Source organism: Carcharhinus amblyrhynchos, chromosome 5 (genome assembly GCF_965287045.1).
Source record: "Carcharhinus amblyrhynchos chromosome 5, sCarAmb.v2.hapA, whole genome shotgun sequence".
NCBI classification, from domain to species: Eukaryota; Metazoa; Chordata; class Chondrichthyes; order Carcharhiniformes; family Carcharhinidae; genus Carcharhinus; species Carcharhinus amblyrhynchos.
Genome location: NC_137328.1, coordinates 56,187,198 through 56,206,232, shown reverse-complemented (window position 1 = coordinate 56,206,232; position 19,035 = coordinate 56,187,198). Strand labels below are relative to the sequence as shown.

The following is a 19,035-nucleotide window of genomic DNA, read 5'->3' as shown; positions in this document are numbered from 1 at the left end:
GTTATCTAGATGTTCCAGGATTAAGTGTAGGAGCAGGGAGAAGATGTTTGCTGTGGACCTGTTGTGGCAATAGGTGAACTGTTGTGGATCCAGGTAGGCTGGTAGGCTGGAATTGATTTGTGCCATGCCTAACCTTTCAAATCACTTCATAATGATGAATGTCAGATCCACCAGATGATAGTCATTAAGGCATGCTGCTTGGATTTCCTTTGGTACTGGGATGATGGTCATTTTCTTGAATCAGGTTGTGGTAAAGACAGGTTGAAGATTTCTGCGAATACCAGCTGGTCGGCGCAGGACCTGAGTGCTTGTCCGGGTACCCCATCTGGGCCAGTCGCTTTCTGTGTGTTGACTTTTCAGAAGACTGCTCTGACTTCGGCAATGGTGACCTCGGATACAGGTTCATCTGAGGCTTCCGGGATGAAGGGCGTGCTCTCACTAATCTCTTGCTCAAAACAGGCACAGCCTACATTGAGCTCATTGGGGAGGGATGCATTTGAGTTGGTGATTTTACATGCCTTTATCTTGTAGCTTATTATGTTTTGCAGACCTTGCCATAGTTGGGAATCCGAGTGGCTAACTTGGGATTCTAGCTTGGTCCGGTACTGTCTTTTGGCATCTTTGTTGGATCGCCGTAGATCATATCTGGCTTTCTTGTAGAGGTCAGGGTCTCCTGACTTGCACACCTTAGACCTGGACTTCACCAAGCAGTGGATATCTCTGTTCATCCATGGCTTCCGGTTGGGAAACATACAGATTTGCTTCTTTGGCACACAGACTCCTACACATTTATTAATGAAGTCAGTTTCTATAGTGGGTGGCGTTCTTGTTCAGGCTGGTTGCAGAGTTTTTAAATACTAACCAGTCTACTGACTCGAAGCAATCCCGTAGGAGATCATCTGATTCCTCAGACCAACTGTGCACAACTTTCTTTTAAGGATTCTCCCGTTTCAGCTTCGAATGCTTTGTGAATTCCACAAATGCCTGTTCGAAGAGGAGGCACCCATGCAGTACGATTCAAATCGGAGCTTTCCAGAGCTTGATTGTTTAGGTTGAAGTTGAAAAAGTCACCTGTTTTCTTTGGCAGCTATCTTAACTGTTCATCAGTGTCCACTTTTAAATAAGTAAAGGCAGTTTCAGAAGCTTCTATGCGAGTCCAGTCCACATTTAAAGTTATGAACATCATATTTCTTTTACTAGGCATGACAAAATGCAAAGGGATGCATTTCTATTCCCTTACAATGTAATCCAGGCATCACCAGTGAGGAAAGGTCAAGGTTGGCTTTGCATTTCTTACCTTCTGATTCTCACTGTAATGATTTACACAAGAATTCATCACCATTTGTGTTGGGGTAGTAGAGGGACCATTGAACAGCACCCAAGTAAAGTGTCCTTATGAATGAAGAGGTAGCAAGAGAATTGCAGAAGCAAAATGAAGGTAAAAACATAATTGGATAGATTTTCAAGTGACTTTCCCTCTGCCACTGGTTAACAATCATTAGGGATGTTCTGTTCTGTCTATGTGAAGTTTGCACATTCTCCCCATGACTGTCTGGGTTTCCTCTAGGTCCTCAGGTTTCCTCCCACAGTCCAAAGATGAGCGAGTTAGGGTGATTGGCCATGCTAAGTTGCCTCTTAGTGTTAGGGGGATTAGTAGGGTAAATACATGGGGTTGTGGGGATAGGGCCTGGGTGCGATTGTGTTGGTGCAGGCTTGATGGACCGAATGGCCTCCTTCTGTGCTGTAGCGATTCTATGATTCTATGTTATGTTTTCAGCATGTTCTGCCATTCATTTGATTGCTGATACACTATCGTCCCATCCATTATTCTGTCATAACACATGAGGACCATGACCTGTAATAGTCATTTAGCACAAATACCTATCAAATTGAGCCCATCGACAGTTTTATAGTTAGTGAGCAAGCTGAAGTACATTTTAAGTTCATTCTTGTTAAAGTGCAAGGTGGATAATTAAAGTGGAAGTATCCTATTTTGACAGCTTAATGGGCTGCAATGTAACGTTACAGTGGAATTTGGGTTGAGAAATCGGAATTGATTTTACCCAGTATTTGGGTGCCCAGACGTGGTAAAAATCTGCTGGAAATATGCAAATGAGATAGACCAAGGCATCGATCAACTTGTCACACTGATTTGATGCCAGTGGTGCCATTCTGGAGCTCAATGTTGCAGCTCACATAGTCAAACACACATCTGCAAAAGGAAGGAACACTCACCAATGAGATTATCAGCTGCTTGTTCTGATTCTGCCACTATTTGCTGCTTTATATAGTTATTTTAAATTACAGTGGTCTACAGGGAGTGGTGTGGTAGTTGCGCAAAGATATTTTGCTGACTTCATGGCTTCTGCATAAACTTATTGCATCCAGACATGGGTGAAAAAATTGTCTTTTCCTTTGGAATGCAATCTGACTGAGGAAGTGAACAGGTATCATGCAGAGCAGTACAAGCTGTGCCTGTTCTTCATTGCTTGGCACCTGCCGGCCCCAATTGTGTACAAGTTTCTCCTGTAAAAGACAGGGAGGTATGTCAGACTGTGTGGTGCAATCTGTTGAGTGATGTGGCTGCCATGGTTGGAAAGCTGGCAATGTTTGCAAGCCTTGAGATGTAGCTGTGAGACTTGCAGCATTGCTAAGTGTGTGAGGATGTGGTAATGCCATGAATGTTAGGTAAGTCATCTGATTAACACTGATTGTTGTTAGGTGAATAATGGGTGTGTGTTGAGTTCAGCAGTTTCTGAGACTACTAGTGCAGTTGATATGATTTGGCATTTGAAGATGCGTTCACTGATGTTGACCACTGGAATGAGACTGTTGAACTTCTGAACTCGGCTGCATTCAGGACCTCAGGGTTTGACGCTTGACATTGACCTCCACAACTATCTGCTTTTGACGATGTGTCTGGAAGGCATCCTGGTCCCCAGCAGAACGAGGACATCTTTCCTCCTTTTCACCACCTCCCCATGGCCTCTGGTGCAGCCTCTAATGCCTTGAAGACCACTCTTTTCCAAATTGTGTCATTCTTTGCTGTTTCCCAAAATCACTTTTTAAACAATGTTAAGCACCTGTTTGCTGCCAACCTTCATCTCCCCTTTAAGTTGTACAGTCTAGCTTTAACTCGTGCATAGTGCTGACAGTATACCTCCCCACTGATGCATCCAGCCAGTCAAAAGCATCTTTAACATTGACTGGATGCTGAAATCATTGAAACGAGCAGGCAGCATGAATTTAGCATTCTTTGTATTTAAATGATTTTAGTTAACAAAAGTATAGATACTTTTGTGCAAAGCTTTCTAATTTACTACAATTACATTAAAAATGTTTATATGATGCAGTTTCTGCTAGAGGTAGTTATGCAATTCAGCCACACTTTACTAGTTAAACCTTGTGTATGGCTCGTCCTTACAGTAGATTAAGACTGCATTGTCATTACCCTCCTCTTATTTGCCACTGAATCATTACTTTCAGTGATCAAAAAACAATTGTGTATAATTTAGGAGAAGCTTAACCTTTTCTTCCATACGTTCTCATATTAAAAAAGACTTTTCTGGCTAGAAATAGTTTTATATTTATGGTGTGTTGTGGTGGTGGGATAGAGTTTATAACTATAGCCATTGGTCATAAAAAAAATTACCTGAGAATGTGGATGTACACTATTAACTTGTAAGTATGCAACATATTGAGACACAATCACTTGAGCAGTTACTTTACAAAAGAAAATAACTTATAAAAGTAAATACTCATTGAGATTAGCAGACAAAGTAATGTCATGTCAATGTGCTACGTGTTTATACACCAATTTGGCACAACTTAATATCAAAAGTCACAAATGTCATATCTTGTAGAACACTGGTGCTGAATGGAGGCATGTTGGCACAGTGGTTAGCACTGCTGCCTCACAGCGCCAGGACTTGAGTTCAATTCCAGCCTTGGGTGACTATCTGTGTGGAGTTCGCACATTCTCCCTGTGTTTGCGTGGGAGGGGGCCTAAGTGAGATGCTCTGTCAGAGAATTAGTGCAGACTCATTGGGCCAAATAGCCTGTTACTGCATGTAGGGATTCTATGAACTGCTTCGATGAACTTCAGGAAATCTGTAAATTGCAGTGAAACCTCTTTATGTTCAGTCTCCGCTCCGTTATGTGGGCTGCGCTATTGTTTTCTGAGTTGATCTGTGCCCTTCCCATGATGTGTACACCAGTGTTGCTTGAAGCTTGTTATAATAATGAGCAGCTCCTGCAGCAAGTTGTGCATTTCTGGCCAAAATCTCTTAGTTTCTTTTTTTCATGACATGCGCCATTCTTTATTTCCATCTCTGCTTTTTTTAACATTTAATTTTAAGTTGTGTAACTTGAAATGCTAGATAAAGCTGAGGTCAGATCTCACACTCTTGAAATTCCATTTCAACTAAATTTTCCTTTTATATGTCATAATAAGACTAAAATGTGATTTGTAATAGGAACTTTATAGTGGTTATGTTTCTGCCAGTTGTAATCTGGTCATTTTCAAGTTGTGAAGATACAAGTGTGTCTTGAAATATAGAAAGTGAAAATGTTAGGGCTATTCCCAGATCTCACTTCTCCAACTGAAAGCACAGAATTGACCTTGCAGCTCTTTCAATGGCTATGTCGGTGAAATGAATCTGCTGTACATACTGGAAGGCTTTCCATTACCAAATGTTCCTGGGATGAGGAATGTTCCTGGGATGAGGAACTAACACCTGATCAGCATTCAGAGTCTGCTGTTGGAAAGGCATACATGACACTAGGAGGGTACACATGTTTGTCATAGTCAGATGACATGTTGATACTCAGCCTAGGCTCATGGCTGAGGGAGGGTGAGTTGGGAAAGGCACCTGGGGCTGCTGGCCCTGTGGAAGTGCAGCACAGGGCCTTGTGGAGGGCAGAACAAACACTGGGGAAATGGGGAGGGAAAGGGAAGATGTTCTTGGAAACTAGTGATGTGTGAGGCAGCATTTTGGGAAAGAAAATCAATATTGGGTGACAATGAGTGATTGGTATTTTTGACTTTGACTAACAGTTAAGTGACCCTATTTAATCAGAATGATACAGCACTTACACACTCTTTCAGAAATTAGCATTTGATTTAAGTTAGACAATTCCTGATAATCAATGTAAGACATTTTTGGTAAACTATTATTAACGCATTTTCAAAATTGCTTTCTGCTAAATGCCAGTAAGTTGTTTTGAAATCAGCTGTTTGCTGAGTAGCTTGTTTTATAACCACCAAAAGCAAAAAATAGCCCTTTGTCCATCCCTCAGTCATACATTGACAACATTTCCCTTCTCGAAGGTTTCAGAAATTTGCTGCTATGCTGAACAAAATTTTTCAACTTAGGGTTCAAGATGGGCAACAGAGAACGTAAGAGTCAAAAGGCACTTCTAAATTGGAACATTTGCCCCTGGTGGCACCGCTGGCATCCAATCAGTTGATACAGAGGTTGTGAGTGTGATCAGTGCTGGGTTAGCAGGCATCAGTTACATCCTAGCTGAATGTCAGGATATACAAACCAACACCACCCACTAAAACACTAATTCTGAAACCATTGGCATTATTTTGAACAGATGACCAGAATACTTTAAAAACAAAACTAGAATCAATATATTTGGAAATGTACTGGTGTAAATCTGCTTCTAACCATAGCTTCCCGCCCATGATCCAAAATACCTGTGTATTAAGGGATTGCATAATCAACATGATCACGTGGAAACTTACAATTTCATTTTTCCTGTTCTTTAGTAACTTTAGCAGAAAATTTAACCTGATTTACAAAAAACAATTTACTATCAATAGAAGTGTCTATGTCAGTTTAAAGCAGCTGGTAAATACTGCTTGAAATTTATCATTTGTGATTCAAAGAAGCATAGGACTGGATTTTACATTCCCCCCTGGCTGGTGTGAAAGAGAGAGGCACGTGAAATCCAATCTTACTCTGCTCACAACCTATGCTTTGCCCCTGGATCCTCTGCAATTATAAATGTGGTGGGGGAGTCACTAGGGGCCTGCCCACTCTTAGGTCAACTGAGGTCTTTGAGTAGCCCACCTCATATGTGAAGCTTGACAGCTTTAATTTCATAGGATTGGGGAGAGCTTATATATATATAAGCTTGTATAAGCCCTCTGGGCCCATCAAAGGTGTCTTCCATAGGACCACCCCACCCCCCTCCCCTCCCTTTAAACTACCTCCTCCCCTGTCTTATCAATTTTAACCTCATGCCCTTTTTGAGGCCTGCCAGCTTAGTCCTTGTGATAAACCTTCCCAATGCTTACCTCACATATGGTTCTGGTCCTTAGTTCCTCAATGTCTGAGTCTGGATGCAGTCCCAGGAGTGGCCATCACTTCCAGCAGTGTTGTTGGACTGTAGAGATGCTGGCCATCCAATTGGCTAGGAGGTCTTGAAGGCAAGATCTACACCCCCACCCCTCCCCTGCCCACCCCTTTCAATGTGTGGAAGGCCTGCCTGAGGCCAATGAACACTTCTGACATCAGTAACTGAATGAAGGGCAGCCATCCCTCCAGATTTTTTAGCTAGGGGGCAGGGACCATAGTGCTCCGTTAAGTCCAGTTCATAAAGTTGCAGCTGAGATGGTGACCATTTGGCCCATCATACCCGTGCTAGCTGCAAAAAAAAGCTATCTGACCTCATATCACTTTACTGCTTTTGTCCTTCTTAAACCACATTTTAGTAATAGTCATGATATAATTCTAAAGTCCTCTCACCAGCCACATATTCAGTTGAACTACCTCTTATTTCTGCGCACAATAGGCGTAATCTTGAGATGTCTAACTTTGGTACTTGCTTTTTAATTTGTTTCCTAGCTTCCTAAAATCTGCCTGTAGGACCTCATTCCTTTTTCTATCTACATCATTGGAACAATTTGGACCATGGCTGCTGGCTGCTCACCCATCCCTCTCAGAATATTCTGCAGCCACTTAGTAACAGCCTTGACCCTGGAATTGGGTGGCTGCAGACATGCCTGTCTCATCTCCTAACCAGTGAATCTCCTTTCACTATTGTTTTCCTAACTCTCCTCCTCCACACTTCCTGCAGAACTGACCCACCCATGATGTTGTGAACTTGGATCTGACTGTATTCTTTTGAGTTGAACATTGGTTGGAGAAAGAGCCACCTCACTGCCTGTCTGGATTTCCTGACAGTCACCCATTCCCTCTCTCATTCTTAAACTATTGAGTCACCACTTCTTGAAATGTGTTGTCCATGTAGCTAACAGTTTTGCAGATGCACCACAGTGAGACCAGCTGCAGCTCTGAAACCGGAGTGAGAGATCCTCCAGATGCAGCACTTCCTGCACTTGTGGTTGTGACGGGAGGTGTCCTGGAGTTTCCACATGGCACACTATGTACATCTGACAGAATTGAGGTGTTCTACCATCCACCTATTTAATAGACTGACTGAACTTAACAGAAATAAATTAAAGATCAATAAAAGGATCCTCACCAGCAGTCTGCTCCTTTCCTTTTACTGATTCCATTTTCATGTTCCTTTTGGCTCACACCTCATGCTCACACTCCCTCTGGGCTCCGGTCACTCTGCTGCTACGACTCCATTCCATCTATGGTCCTTATAACTGGCTTTGGTCCATGTGCTGCTCTCCACTAAACTTCTTTAGGTTCATGTTCCTTACTTCCAGCTCTGGTCTCCGTGTTATTTCAGCCTCAAACTCCTTAAGATTCATGCTCCTTTCCTCAGAGCTCCCCAGTTTATTTAATTTCCTGAACTTAAATACTAGAACTGCAATGATGAGATGTCTCTGGAGCAATAGCCTGGCTCCATGGATAACTAGTTCAGTAAGTTAACACTATGTTACCCCTCATTATTTTTGTACTTGTAAGTATTTCTGGAATGAGTTAAATCAGATCATAAATCTATGTTAAAACAAAATCTGCATAGTACCAGTGAGAACATTCATAATGTGGGACATTACTTATCATCCGTCCAAACTCTCCGTACTCATCTTAGCTCTGCTACCTGCAGAACTATTCTTCCTTAGATATTATCAATTCCTTCAAGTTCTATTGTCTACCATCATGAGCATGCTGTTCCCCCTTATTATGTGAGAGATTTCCCTTTAGCAATAAGAGTGATGTTGACAGAAGAACTTCCTTCCTGCAGATTGACACCTTTCCCATCGTGGTATGTGCAGAGTAATGTGTTCTTCATCTCAAGTTGAAGCAAGTTATTTTAACCATTTATGTTCAATCCTAAGATCACTGTCAGGGTGACAAGGATGAGCTTGGCACGTAACATTTTAGGAAACTCTCGTGGAACTGAACTTGTTCATACCATTATGAGCTTTCAGCAATATTGATTGGGTAAACAAAACATTTACATGGCAGCAGTGACAGCACTTCAGGAATAATTCAATGGTTATAAATCGTCCTGGGATGTCTTCTTTTATTTGTTCTTGGAATGTGGGCATTGTTGGCAAGACCAACATTTGTTCCCCATCCCTAATTGCCCTTGAGCAGTTGGCAGTCAGCTACCTTCCTGAACTGTAGTGTAGACACAGCAATGGTGCTGCTGAAAAGGGAGTTTCCATGATTTTGACCCAGCTACAGTAAAGGAACAGTGACATAGTTCCAAATCAGGATGATATGTGGCCTGGAGGGGAATCTGTAGGCGATAGCATCCCTAAGCACCTGCTGCTCTTGTCTTTGAGACGGAAGAAATCACTGATTTGGAAGGTATAGCTGAAGGAGACTTGGCAAGTAGCTGCAGTGCCTCTTTACAGATGGGACAGAGGTATAGAGGAATTGGTAAGAAACTATGTAAATGTAAACATTTTTGTGCTCTTAAAAAGCTTGTTACTTAACTTACAAGATGCACCCAGAACTAGAAAACATGAATATGAAGCTTGATGGACCAGGTGCACTTTCCAATCAATTATTTTTAAAATGGATCAGAAGTTAAAAGGTTTATTAAAACGTATCTTTAATTTCAGCAATTATGGTTAACTTGTATTCATCAATTCTTTAAAAAAGAGAAAAGAATTGGATTAAAATTTGCTGACATTGGAACTGAACAAAAATAATTCAACTACTAAGTTATATCCCTGCTATACATATTTTTATTTTGTTACAAATAAATATACTTTAAAATTATCATTAATATGTATACTGACACAAAAATACAGTGATGAATTTTAAGAGCAAGCCAGAGAGGGAGCACTAAGAGAGCAGTGAAATTTGAAAGAGTAAAACTGAAGGCAGAGTATTCATGATGAAAAAATAGGATTAGTAGGAAAGATACTGCAAGCAATTTTAATCTTCATACAGATTGGATGAATCAAATTGGCATAGGTAGCCTGAAAGATGAGATCATAGCGTATATTTGGGACAATTTCTTAGAGCTGTACATTCTAGAGTCAACTGGCAAGCAGGATATTTCAGACTTAGTAATGTATAATAAGACAGTATTAGTTAATGATTCCATTGTCAAAGAGCCTCTAGGCAACAGTGATCATAACCTGATGTAATTTCACTATTAGGCTAAGAGTGAGAAAGTGGGTCTAAGACGAGTGTCTTAAGCTTAATTAAAGGTAATTACAAGAGTATGAAGACAGAGTTGGCTAAAGTAGATCGGGAAAATAGGTTAAAACATTGGATTGTAGAGAGGCAGTAGTAGACATTCAAGCAAATATTTTATAACTTTCAATAATACTACTGAGAGGAAAACTCTATGAGAAAGATGCACCATCCATGGCTAATTCAGTAAGTTAGGAATTGTATCAAATTGAAAGGAAGTGCAGACAGCTATCAGGATCGTGGACAGACTCCTCCCTGATGTTTTAACCAGGACAGTGGGGACCACGGTGCCCAATAAAATTCAGCCCAATGTATCAGATGTCTTCACTTCACAAAAGACGTTCTCACTAAAATCTGCCTTCGGTAGAAGTCACAGCCTCAGAGCAATACTCCCAGCCTGTGGCACTGCTTTTGTAGCGCAGCAGGCTGGGAGACTCTAGCAGAGGCCATTTCGCGGGCTCCCACTGGGTGCTACAGTCTTTCTGCATCTCCAGCACTTGGATTTCCAATGTCATCAGCTCTGTACCGGAAATATGCGCGGAGCTGCAAAACTTATGTTAATACTAATCTGCATGTACTTTAAATATGATTAGCAGGCCCAAGACTGAAATCCCTGGGCCTGGTAGCCTCTTCCTCCTCCCCCATCCCACCAGTCGTGTTTCACTCCAGGGGAGTTTATTATAGCTCCCACTTGCAGGGAGCTGGAACCCAACCCTGCTGGAGTGAAAGTGGGGGGGCAGTTGAGACCCCCCAGAGGGTCAGGCGCTGCATGTGTGCCCCCAGGTTTTGCCACCTTGGCAGTGCCAGTCTGGACCCTGGTACTGCCCAATGGGCCAAGTGCCAATGCCCAGGGGGCATCCTGGCATTTCCCACTGGGTATGGGGCAGTGCCAAAGGGGCTAGGATTAATGGTGGGCCCAGATGGGAGTGGGGCCTCTGGGGATAATTGGTGAGGGTGAGTGGTCCTGTTGCCATTCTGCACTCAGGATGAGAGACAGAGTGAGGGAGGCCAGCAATCAGGGCTGGCCATCGAGTGGTGCAGGGGGGTTGCAGGGCTGCAGAGGGGTCAGGGCTCCTGGTAGGGGGATGGAATCAGTGAGGGGGGAAATCGGCAGATTGTGGCTGTGGGAGGGATTGAGGCTGGCCCAGGCATATTTGGGGGGGCCAGCGATCAGGCTGTGGGAGGTCCGGGGGTGGGAAGGTTGGCGATTAGGAGGCTGGCAGACAGGGGCCACTGTGCATGCACCAATCTCAGTGCTGATAGATTGCCACATGCACAATGGCCCGCTCAGTGCTATGCTGCTGGCCTCTCAAATGGGAACAGGCCCCACACACTGATTTTTAACGGGATTCACACCATTGCACTCTGCAGTGCGCAGAGTGTGGGAAGTTCATTTTGAAAGTCCCGTTTAAAAAAAAAGCGGGATTTACTCCAGTCTATGAATTTGACACTTAGAAATCTTTTGGGAAAATCGCCTCTGACCCGTTGAATGAAGGTTACCATGGTGACAAACTTCCAGGCCGGAGCAGGTACAATTTACAGCATCTCCCACATTGTCCACTGTTACACAAGGGAGATCATTGAAGTTCCACCTTGGAAGATAGCTGAATACATTTCAGCTGCTTGGTAGTGCAGAACTTGAATATTGCTGAAAATATTACCAAAGCTTTTGTCTCACATTCCTCAAGACAAACATAAGAATGCCAAACTTCAAGCAATCATAACAATTCATAGCACAGGAGATAAGGTAAGATTGAAACGGACTTCTCTATGATTCTGGGGAATATCTAGCCACAGTGTGGAAATATATCCAGGGGGTGTCCCAGTTGTAAGATCCTTATCAGGGTAAGGAGCGGCTTAGTGAATCCACGCAAAGAGAAGGGAGGCAAGATTGTTCACAGCAACTGTTCCTAGCTTTCATCAATACTATTATAATAAATAATCTTGGACCATCATTTCTGGGCCTTTTTCAAATATGTGCCTTAGTGTGGATGATATTATTTTGTTGGCAGACTCAGCTGAATTCATTTCACTCACCATCAATTTGGGGTTAAAAAGCAGATCGCTGAAAAACTGCATTATAAAATGTCAAAAATCTAAATCTCCAGTGATGTCTTCCTCCAAACCCTCCATGAAATAAATGACACTCATATCTCTCTTTTGAAGTCTAAATCTAGAGCAACAATGCATTTTTGTGTTCTTCATTTGTTTTATCTTTGTGCTTAAAGATTAGAACTGATGAAATATTGGGTGTTCCTGGATCTTAAAACAAGCTTATGTTCCAATGCTCTCTCATTGTAATTACTTTTCAGATGTCATAGGTGAGGCTGTCACATTTCACAGACAAACATATTGGAATTCAAATATGTGATCCAAAACCCCATTAAAATTCTGGAATCCAACATAATAAAAAGGAAATTAATCTTTAGTCATCGTAAAGCTATGGCCATTTGAAGAGTTTAACTTAGGACTGTTTTAAGGTTGCCAGTTTTATTGTGCCTGCGGCAGTTTTTTTTAAACAGTTTCTTAATTGTACAGACTGTCATGTAGGGGAGTTGAGATTGTGCTGTGCAATATGAACACTTATTTTTACACACGAACATGTTTATTCCACAAAGTATGTTTTCAATTCTTTTGATGGAAAAAGATGGCGCTTAATCTTTAATGAATTGCTGATGATTGCTCCAGAAAATAAAACAATGGCCCAGATCCGCTCATCTCCAGATATCGTACCCAAGAGGTATGCTGGAAGATGCACTGTGGGACCCCCTGGAAATCCCAATGCAAGGATCCCACAGGGAATTGCCCAGGAAGTTTCAACTTCCATTGGGCAATGCTCCCGCATCTGCCACCCTCCAAAACTGAGTTAGAGGTTGGAATTTTACTGGACACCTGCTCTGGAATTGGGGCGGGGAGGCTCGCAGAACGGCATTCCCCATTGGCCTCAGGCGGGATCTTGTGAGCCTCGGGTGGGCGAGGAGGCAAAATTCCGCTAAAAGTCAGAGACTTTGGATGGTTCTGACTCAATATCAGAATAGTTACACAGGAAAACTTAGTTAAAACCAGTTCTATCTTCTGGGTGACTATAATACTGCCACCCCTCTGCCTTGACTCTTCCCCCATGATGCTCCACTGAGCCCTAGCCCCCCAGCCTCTGACTACTCAAACCCCCAGCTATCCCCCAAACCCCACAATTAGTTCTTATCCCATCTACTTCCCTCAACCCTGTCTATCCCCCTACCCTTGGACTACTTCCCCATCCCCCAGCTATCCCTCTGACCACCCAGTTACCCCCTAATTACCACTACAACCATCGAACTACCCATCCATCCCTGACTACCTCGAACAACCTCCAACCACCTCTTCAATCTGCATACACCCCCAAATACACCATGACCACCTGTCAACCAACCCTCTACCCCATCACCTACCTACCTGCCATCCTACTCCTTCACCCACTTACCTTACACACTTACCTTCTCTCCATAGTTTCTCAAAGTTACTTTGGGGCATTTAAATTTACTGGAATATGGCATCTAATGGTGTTAAAGAAAGAGATATGGCTCAGTTTCTCCTGAACTCCAAGACCATGAAGGAAGGACGCCCAGACAGGTATGTTCCACACTTTTCAGGAAGCCCAATGTGAAGTCCAGGTGAGAAATGTGGATCTTCATTCCAAAGTAAGTGAACAGGAGCTGGCAATCCAAGTGTGGTGAGCAAGGCTTTTCACCAAATCTACCATTGATTTCCTTCAAAATATTAGAGACTGATGATTTGATTGATCTATTTCAGTTATTGATTGTGCTGCTGAAGGATTGAATTGTTATGTACATACTTTTGATGAATTTGAACTATTCCTAGGTCCTTCTTCAGTAATCAGCACTGATGATGATTCTGCCAGTCCATTGCATCATGTAACTAACGGCAGCAACACTCCATCCTCCTCAGAAGGTGGACCTGATGCAGTTATCATTGGCATGACAAAGATCCCTGTGATTGAAAACCCGCAGTACTTCAGGAATTCTCATGGTTTACTCAAACCCGACACTTGTGAGTATCTCATTATGAGCAGATTACAAAGTGTAAATGTATGGAAAGCTTGGTGTGTGCCCGTATTGGTCAAAAGTTTCTACTAGATTGAATAAGCTACACCAAGTTACCGGTCCTAACTACGCCAAGTTACTGCTCCTAACTATACCAAGTTATTGCTCTTAACTACACTAAGTTACCGCTCCTAACTACGCCAAGTTACTGCTTCAAACTAAACCAAATTACCATTCCTAACTACACCAAGTTACTGCTCCTAACTCCAGCAAGTTGCTGCTTCAAATTATACGAAGTTATTGCTCCTAACTACACCATGTTACTGCTCCTAACTACACCAAGTTACTGCCCCTAACTACAGCAAGTTACCAGTCCTAACTACAGGAAGTTACTATTCCTAACTACACCATGTTACCATTCCTAACTACACCAAATTTGCTGCTCCTAATTACATGAAGTTATTGCTCCTAACTACAACACATTACCATTCCTAACTACACCAAGTTACAGCTCCTAACTATACCAAGTTTGGTATGGTTATGGTTACACATATGCTTTGTCTGTATAACGCGCAAGAAACAATACTTTTCACTGTATGTTAATACATATGACAATAATAAATCAAATCAAATCAAAACAAAGTTACAGTTCCTAACTACACCAAGTTAACGGCTCCTAACTACAACTGGGAATATTTTTAAAGAAAAAAATTAAAAAGAAGCATTCCAAAACACTTCCTGATTGCATTGGTTTATGGTAGATTTTACGTTTAGCAACGTGCAAATTAGTTTGAGCGGAAACAAACATCTCTTGAAATGATTGCAATTTTAACCGTGATTTGTCCTTGGATTGCTGATTTTCAGTTAAATGGAAACACTATATAAAAATGGCTAAATCTTATTGGGAAAAAATTAAATGCACTACAGCTTTAATATAATTGGAAGTAGCGCAATGCCTGAAACCACAGTAACTTTAGATAATCAAACAGGACCTTCTATTAGTTGATTGCATTGAACACTTCTGGGCCAATAATCCACTCCTCTTACAATGCAGTCCCATCATAACTCTTGTGGAAGCAACTTAAATTACACTGAAATGCAGATGTAGCAGAACCTGAGCTTCCCTGGTAGGTAATGAAGCAGATCACCTTATGCCACAATTTAAAGTGATTTTGAGAAAAAAGCTTGCATTGGTATAACACTTTTCATAACCGGTTGCTATCACAAAGTTCTTTATAGCTAATTAAATACTTCTGAACGTATTGTTGGAAACCCAGCAGCCAGTAAACACACAGCAAACTTTCACAAACAATGAAGTTCTGCAAACAGCAAACTTTCACGAACTGAAATCTGATAATGGCCAGATGGTCCTTTTTTGTGATGTGTTTAGTGGTAAATATTGGCCAGGACACCAGGGATAACTCCCCCACTCTTCTTTGAAATAGTGCCATAGGATCACTTACATCCACCCAAACAGATTGATGGGTTCTTGTCTTGGTGTCTCATCTGAAACACAACAACTCCAATAGTGCAGCACTGCCTCCATATTGCACTGGAGTGTCAGCCTTGATTTTTGTGCTTAAACCCTGGAGTGAGACTTGAATCCAGAAGCTTGTGATGCCCAGGAAGAGTGTTACTAACTTAAAAAAAAGTTTAAAGTTTTTTTGTTAGTGTCATAAATAGGCTTACATTCACACTGCAATGAAGTTACAGTAAAAATCCCCTAGTTGCCACATCCCTGTGCCTGTTCAGGTACACTGAGGGAGAATTTAGCACAGCCAATTCGCCTAACCTGCACATCTTTCATACTGTGGGATGAAACCGGAGCACCCAGAGGAAACCCACGTAGACACAGTGAGGATGTGCAAACTCCACACAGACAGTGATCCAAACCGGGAATCGAACCTGGGTCCCTGGCACTGTGAGACATTAGGGCTAACCACTGTGCCACTGTGCTGCCCCTTTGGAGTGAATGGTTACTTTAAGCATTGTATTTTTGGTTCAGGTGAAGTCAGCAAATGGGACTCAATGCAAAATTGACTGTGAATCCACTATTGCCTAGCAGTTAAAGTGAAAGTTCAACTCTGGAGGGAGAAAATATTTTGTAAGCGACCCAACACAAATGTAGCCCGATTCCCTGTGAGCAGATAGTACCACAACTACCTAACTAACTCACAAGTGTTTCCTCATTTATATCATTGAAGGAACCAATGTGAGCTGCACGTGTATTTGCCTGCAGCACTATATGCTCCTGGGGAAATGATGTAACCTGGGTATTGACTTTTTACCTATTTAAAGTTGTTTGTTCAGTACAATGTGGGAAGGTGCAGGACGGAAGACGTAAAATGATTTCATCAACAGTTTTTATTACATAATAACATTTTATTGTGTTACAAAATATGCCACATTTTCAAATGTCAAATTATATTTTAATATTTTCTCTTTAATACAATATGCAGAAACATGGACGGGAGAAATGCAAATTTTCCCACAGTCAGCAAGGCTGCACATTCATGTACTAAACATGAATGTTTGGTCTTAGCATTTGAGACCCTAAACATTGTTATTTTAAAACATAAGAGTAGTATAACCTTTGATTTACATTAGGTTTGCCTCTAACACAGTAATTCTCACAGAACTTGAATTATTTAAATACAACCAGATCAACAGCATAAGAGTTCTTTGAAAATGTCGTACCTTAAGTCAGTGATGAGGGGAAGGTGAAAATCAGCATCATTCATGGTTTAAAGGCCAGACAGAAGATGGGGAGCCATCTAATGATTCCCTGTTTTAACATGCCAATACAAATGAGCTCAGTTTGATAAATTTGCCTGTAAAGCAAACGCAGACAGTTGCATATGGAGTAGTTATTGATGATGAGAAGATGAAGGGAATTTCAATAACACTGTAACTGCAGTGCAGAAATGTCCAGCACAACTGCAATATTTTACACAAAATCAATTACCTCCATTAGCACAAAAAAGTCCTTTACTGTTTTTCAGTAGATCCTGTTTTATTACTTTTCATAGGAAGATTTCACCCCACCTTGGGAGGAGGTGAATAAATCTTCAAAGAATAACGCCAGCTGCAGGGGAAAGTTTTAGTCGATATCAGGTCAATATTTTTTTAAATCTGTCAGCAACAAATTGAGGGAAAAACATACTCAGCTTTTAATTTCTTTAAAGTACATGATGTGGTAAATCAAAAAAAAGTTTGATTGAAAGGAAATGTCTGAACTGTTCCTCTGGCCACATGTGGTATTTTATTGCTCCAGGCGCAGTCTGAAAATAATGGGGGATGTGAAGACTGCCATCCTGTCTTGCTACTCAATGGCAGTTCTGGATGAAATTTTCACTGTAATAACAGGAAACAAGAGCTGGGTCTGTTTTTGGGTTAGATATCCACTTCTGGTGGAATTTCCACAGGGGTGAGTCCAGATTTGGTGTGGAGCTAGGTTTCCTGTCCACTTAGAGTCTGTGGCAGTATGAATGGACATGGACCTGCTGAACTGTGTGACTCATTCGGACAGCCCATAGCAGCCATCCTTGCTGACATCCTGAGGGAGAGATCTACAGTTAGTACCAAAGCCTTCCCCTTCAGAGGGATGTGAGATGTTACTGAGGAGCCAGAGGCCTAGCACCCAGGGCAGGACAGACCCTCACTTCATCAAAGCTGAGTTGAATCCAATTCTGGAGGCCGTGAGAGAGGGGAGGGAGATCCTCCTCCCGGTAGGGGGAGGCCACTTTTTCATGCAGCTGGAACACCGTTTTGTTCAGGATCATTTCTCTGCATCTCCTCTTTTCTACTCTCTCACCTCCTGTTCCTACTCTTCTCCAATGAGCTGCCTTTAACCAGGGCCTTACTGCCCTCAAGGTCCACATCTCTCTGAAGGGCCACTTTATGCAAAATTCATCACCCAACTGATATGGGCACCAAAATCAAATCTTCAGAGGCCAGGTGGCCTGTTCAATGGTTGTCCTGCTGAGCATGCGGCATTGGTTGTATCATTTTGTGTCTCTGCCCGGGCTCTGGCAGAGGAGGTAATAGCCATCTCTTTGTCCTGTAGGATCCACCCACACACATTGAGGTTGGGGTGAAGAATGAAGGAGTCATGGCGGCTGCCCGGAATTTGAGTAGACACATGTAGGTAACTCTTGTGGTGGTTGCAGATCATTTGGCATTGAGGGAGTGGAAGCTCTACCATTGATGAACCCCACTATAGAGCCACTTGGTATGGTCATATTGGTGAAATCATTGACTTCTTCACCTGGAGGAAGTCAGCGATAGAGGTGAAACCCACTGCCCTCTGAGGCCATATTGTCATTAAACAAATGTACTGTCTAGCTCTGGCAAAGAGGACTTCCATGACCATGGAGATGCCACTAAAGTCCACAGTTAATGCTTAGAAGGAACTAGAAGTGAAGATGTTCAAGGTCACACGACTTTGGCAGCCACTGGCAGGTCATGACAACCAATGTTGCAAAGTACGAGGTCTTTGGCAAGGAAGGCACAGATGTCTTTTAACATCTGCCTGGAGAGTCACAATCTCCTGCAGTGTTGTTTCGAGGTCATCTCCAATTACATTTCAACTTTGCAGTTAATCCTGTGTGGACGGTTTGACTTCTGTTGCCTTCCTGCCCCTCTTTCCTCTCCCATGCCCATGATTCTGCCTTTTCTGCAGGGACTGTTTCCTATCATTGCACAGGGTTCAAAATCTGACAGTGTGCCCCTATTGCTAGCTACAGTCTTATTACTGGGCAAGTTTCCCCACCCTCAGTTATCCTTGGCGGCCTTGTGCCCTGTTCTTCTGCCCCACAGTAACGCCAGAGATGTCAATCCTGTTCAGAGCTGGTCGTTGAGTGCTCACTCTCCCTGTTACCCAGTGCCATGCCCCCTTTTATTTTGCTAACAGTCTTTAGGAGATGCCCAAAGACTGCCATGCTTGACTTCTCACTTTATACCCACCTGCTCTCAACTGGTCAGCCTCTGATGATATGGGTAACCTGTGTGGCGCTACAAGCAAGAGAAGTTCAAACCTTTACAAGTGCTACACAAGCTTTTATTGTGTCTAAATCGGCTTCATTTGGAAGGGGAGTGGGATTCCTGTCCCATCCTACCCTCATGCTGATGATCATTGTTGATGCCTTGAAATTGACAGGCCCGTGCTCTGCTCCTGTAACCAGTTTGTAAATGTGGTTGCTCCAATTTAGCTCTGGTTCTGTAGTGACCCTAGGGTATTGATGCTTGGAGACTCGGCAACCGTACATTGAAGTCAAGGAAGATAGCCGGAATTTTTCTTGTTTCTGACGGTCATTCTGTGACACTGCAGCAAAACGAAACATCCAAAAGAACCAACTTAATTTGAGAAGCCTCCTCAAAAGCCTTCAAATGAGTGAAATTATTGGACC

At 42.4% G+C, this 19,035-nt stretch overlaps 1 protein-coding gene across 1 annotated transcript in view; it reads left to right on the top strand.

Annotated features, from left to right (window-relative positions):
* The window catches only part of ntrk2a (neurotrophic tyrosine kinase, receptor, type 2a), a 196,357-nt gene that overhangs the window by 97,748 nt on the left and 79,574 nt on the right, over window positions 1-19,035 (top strand). The window contains exon 12 of the mRNA XM_080188833.1: window positions 13,446-13,634. Within this exon, the coding sequence (XP_080044959.1) occupies window positions 13,446-13,634 (189 nt within the window). The remainder of the gene's footprint in view (window positions 1-13,445; window positions 13,635-19,035) is intronic.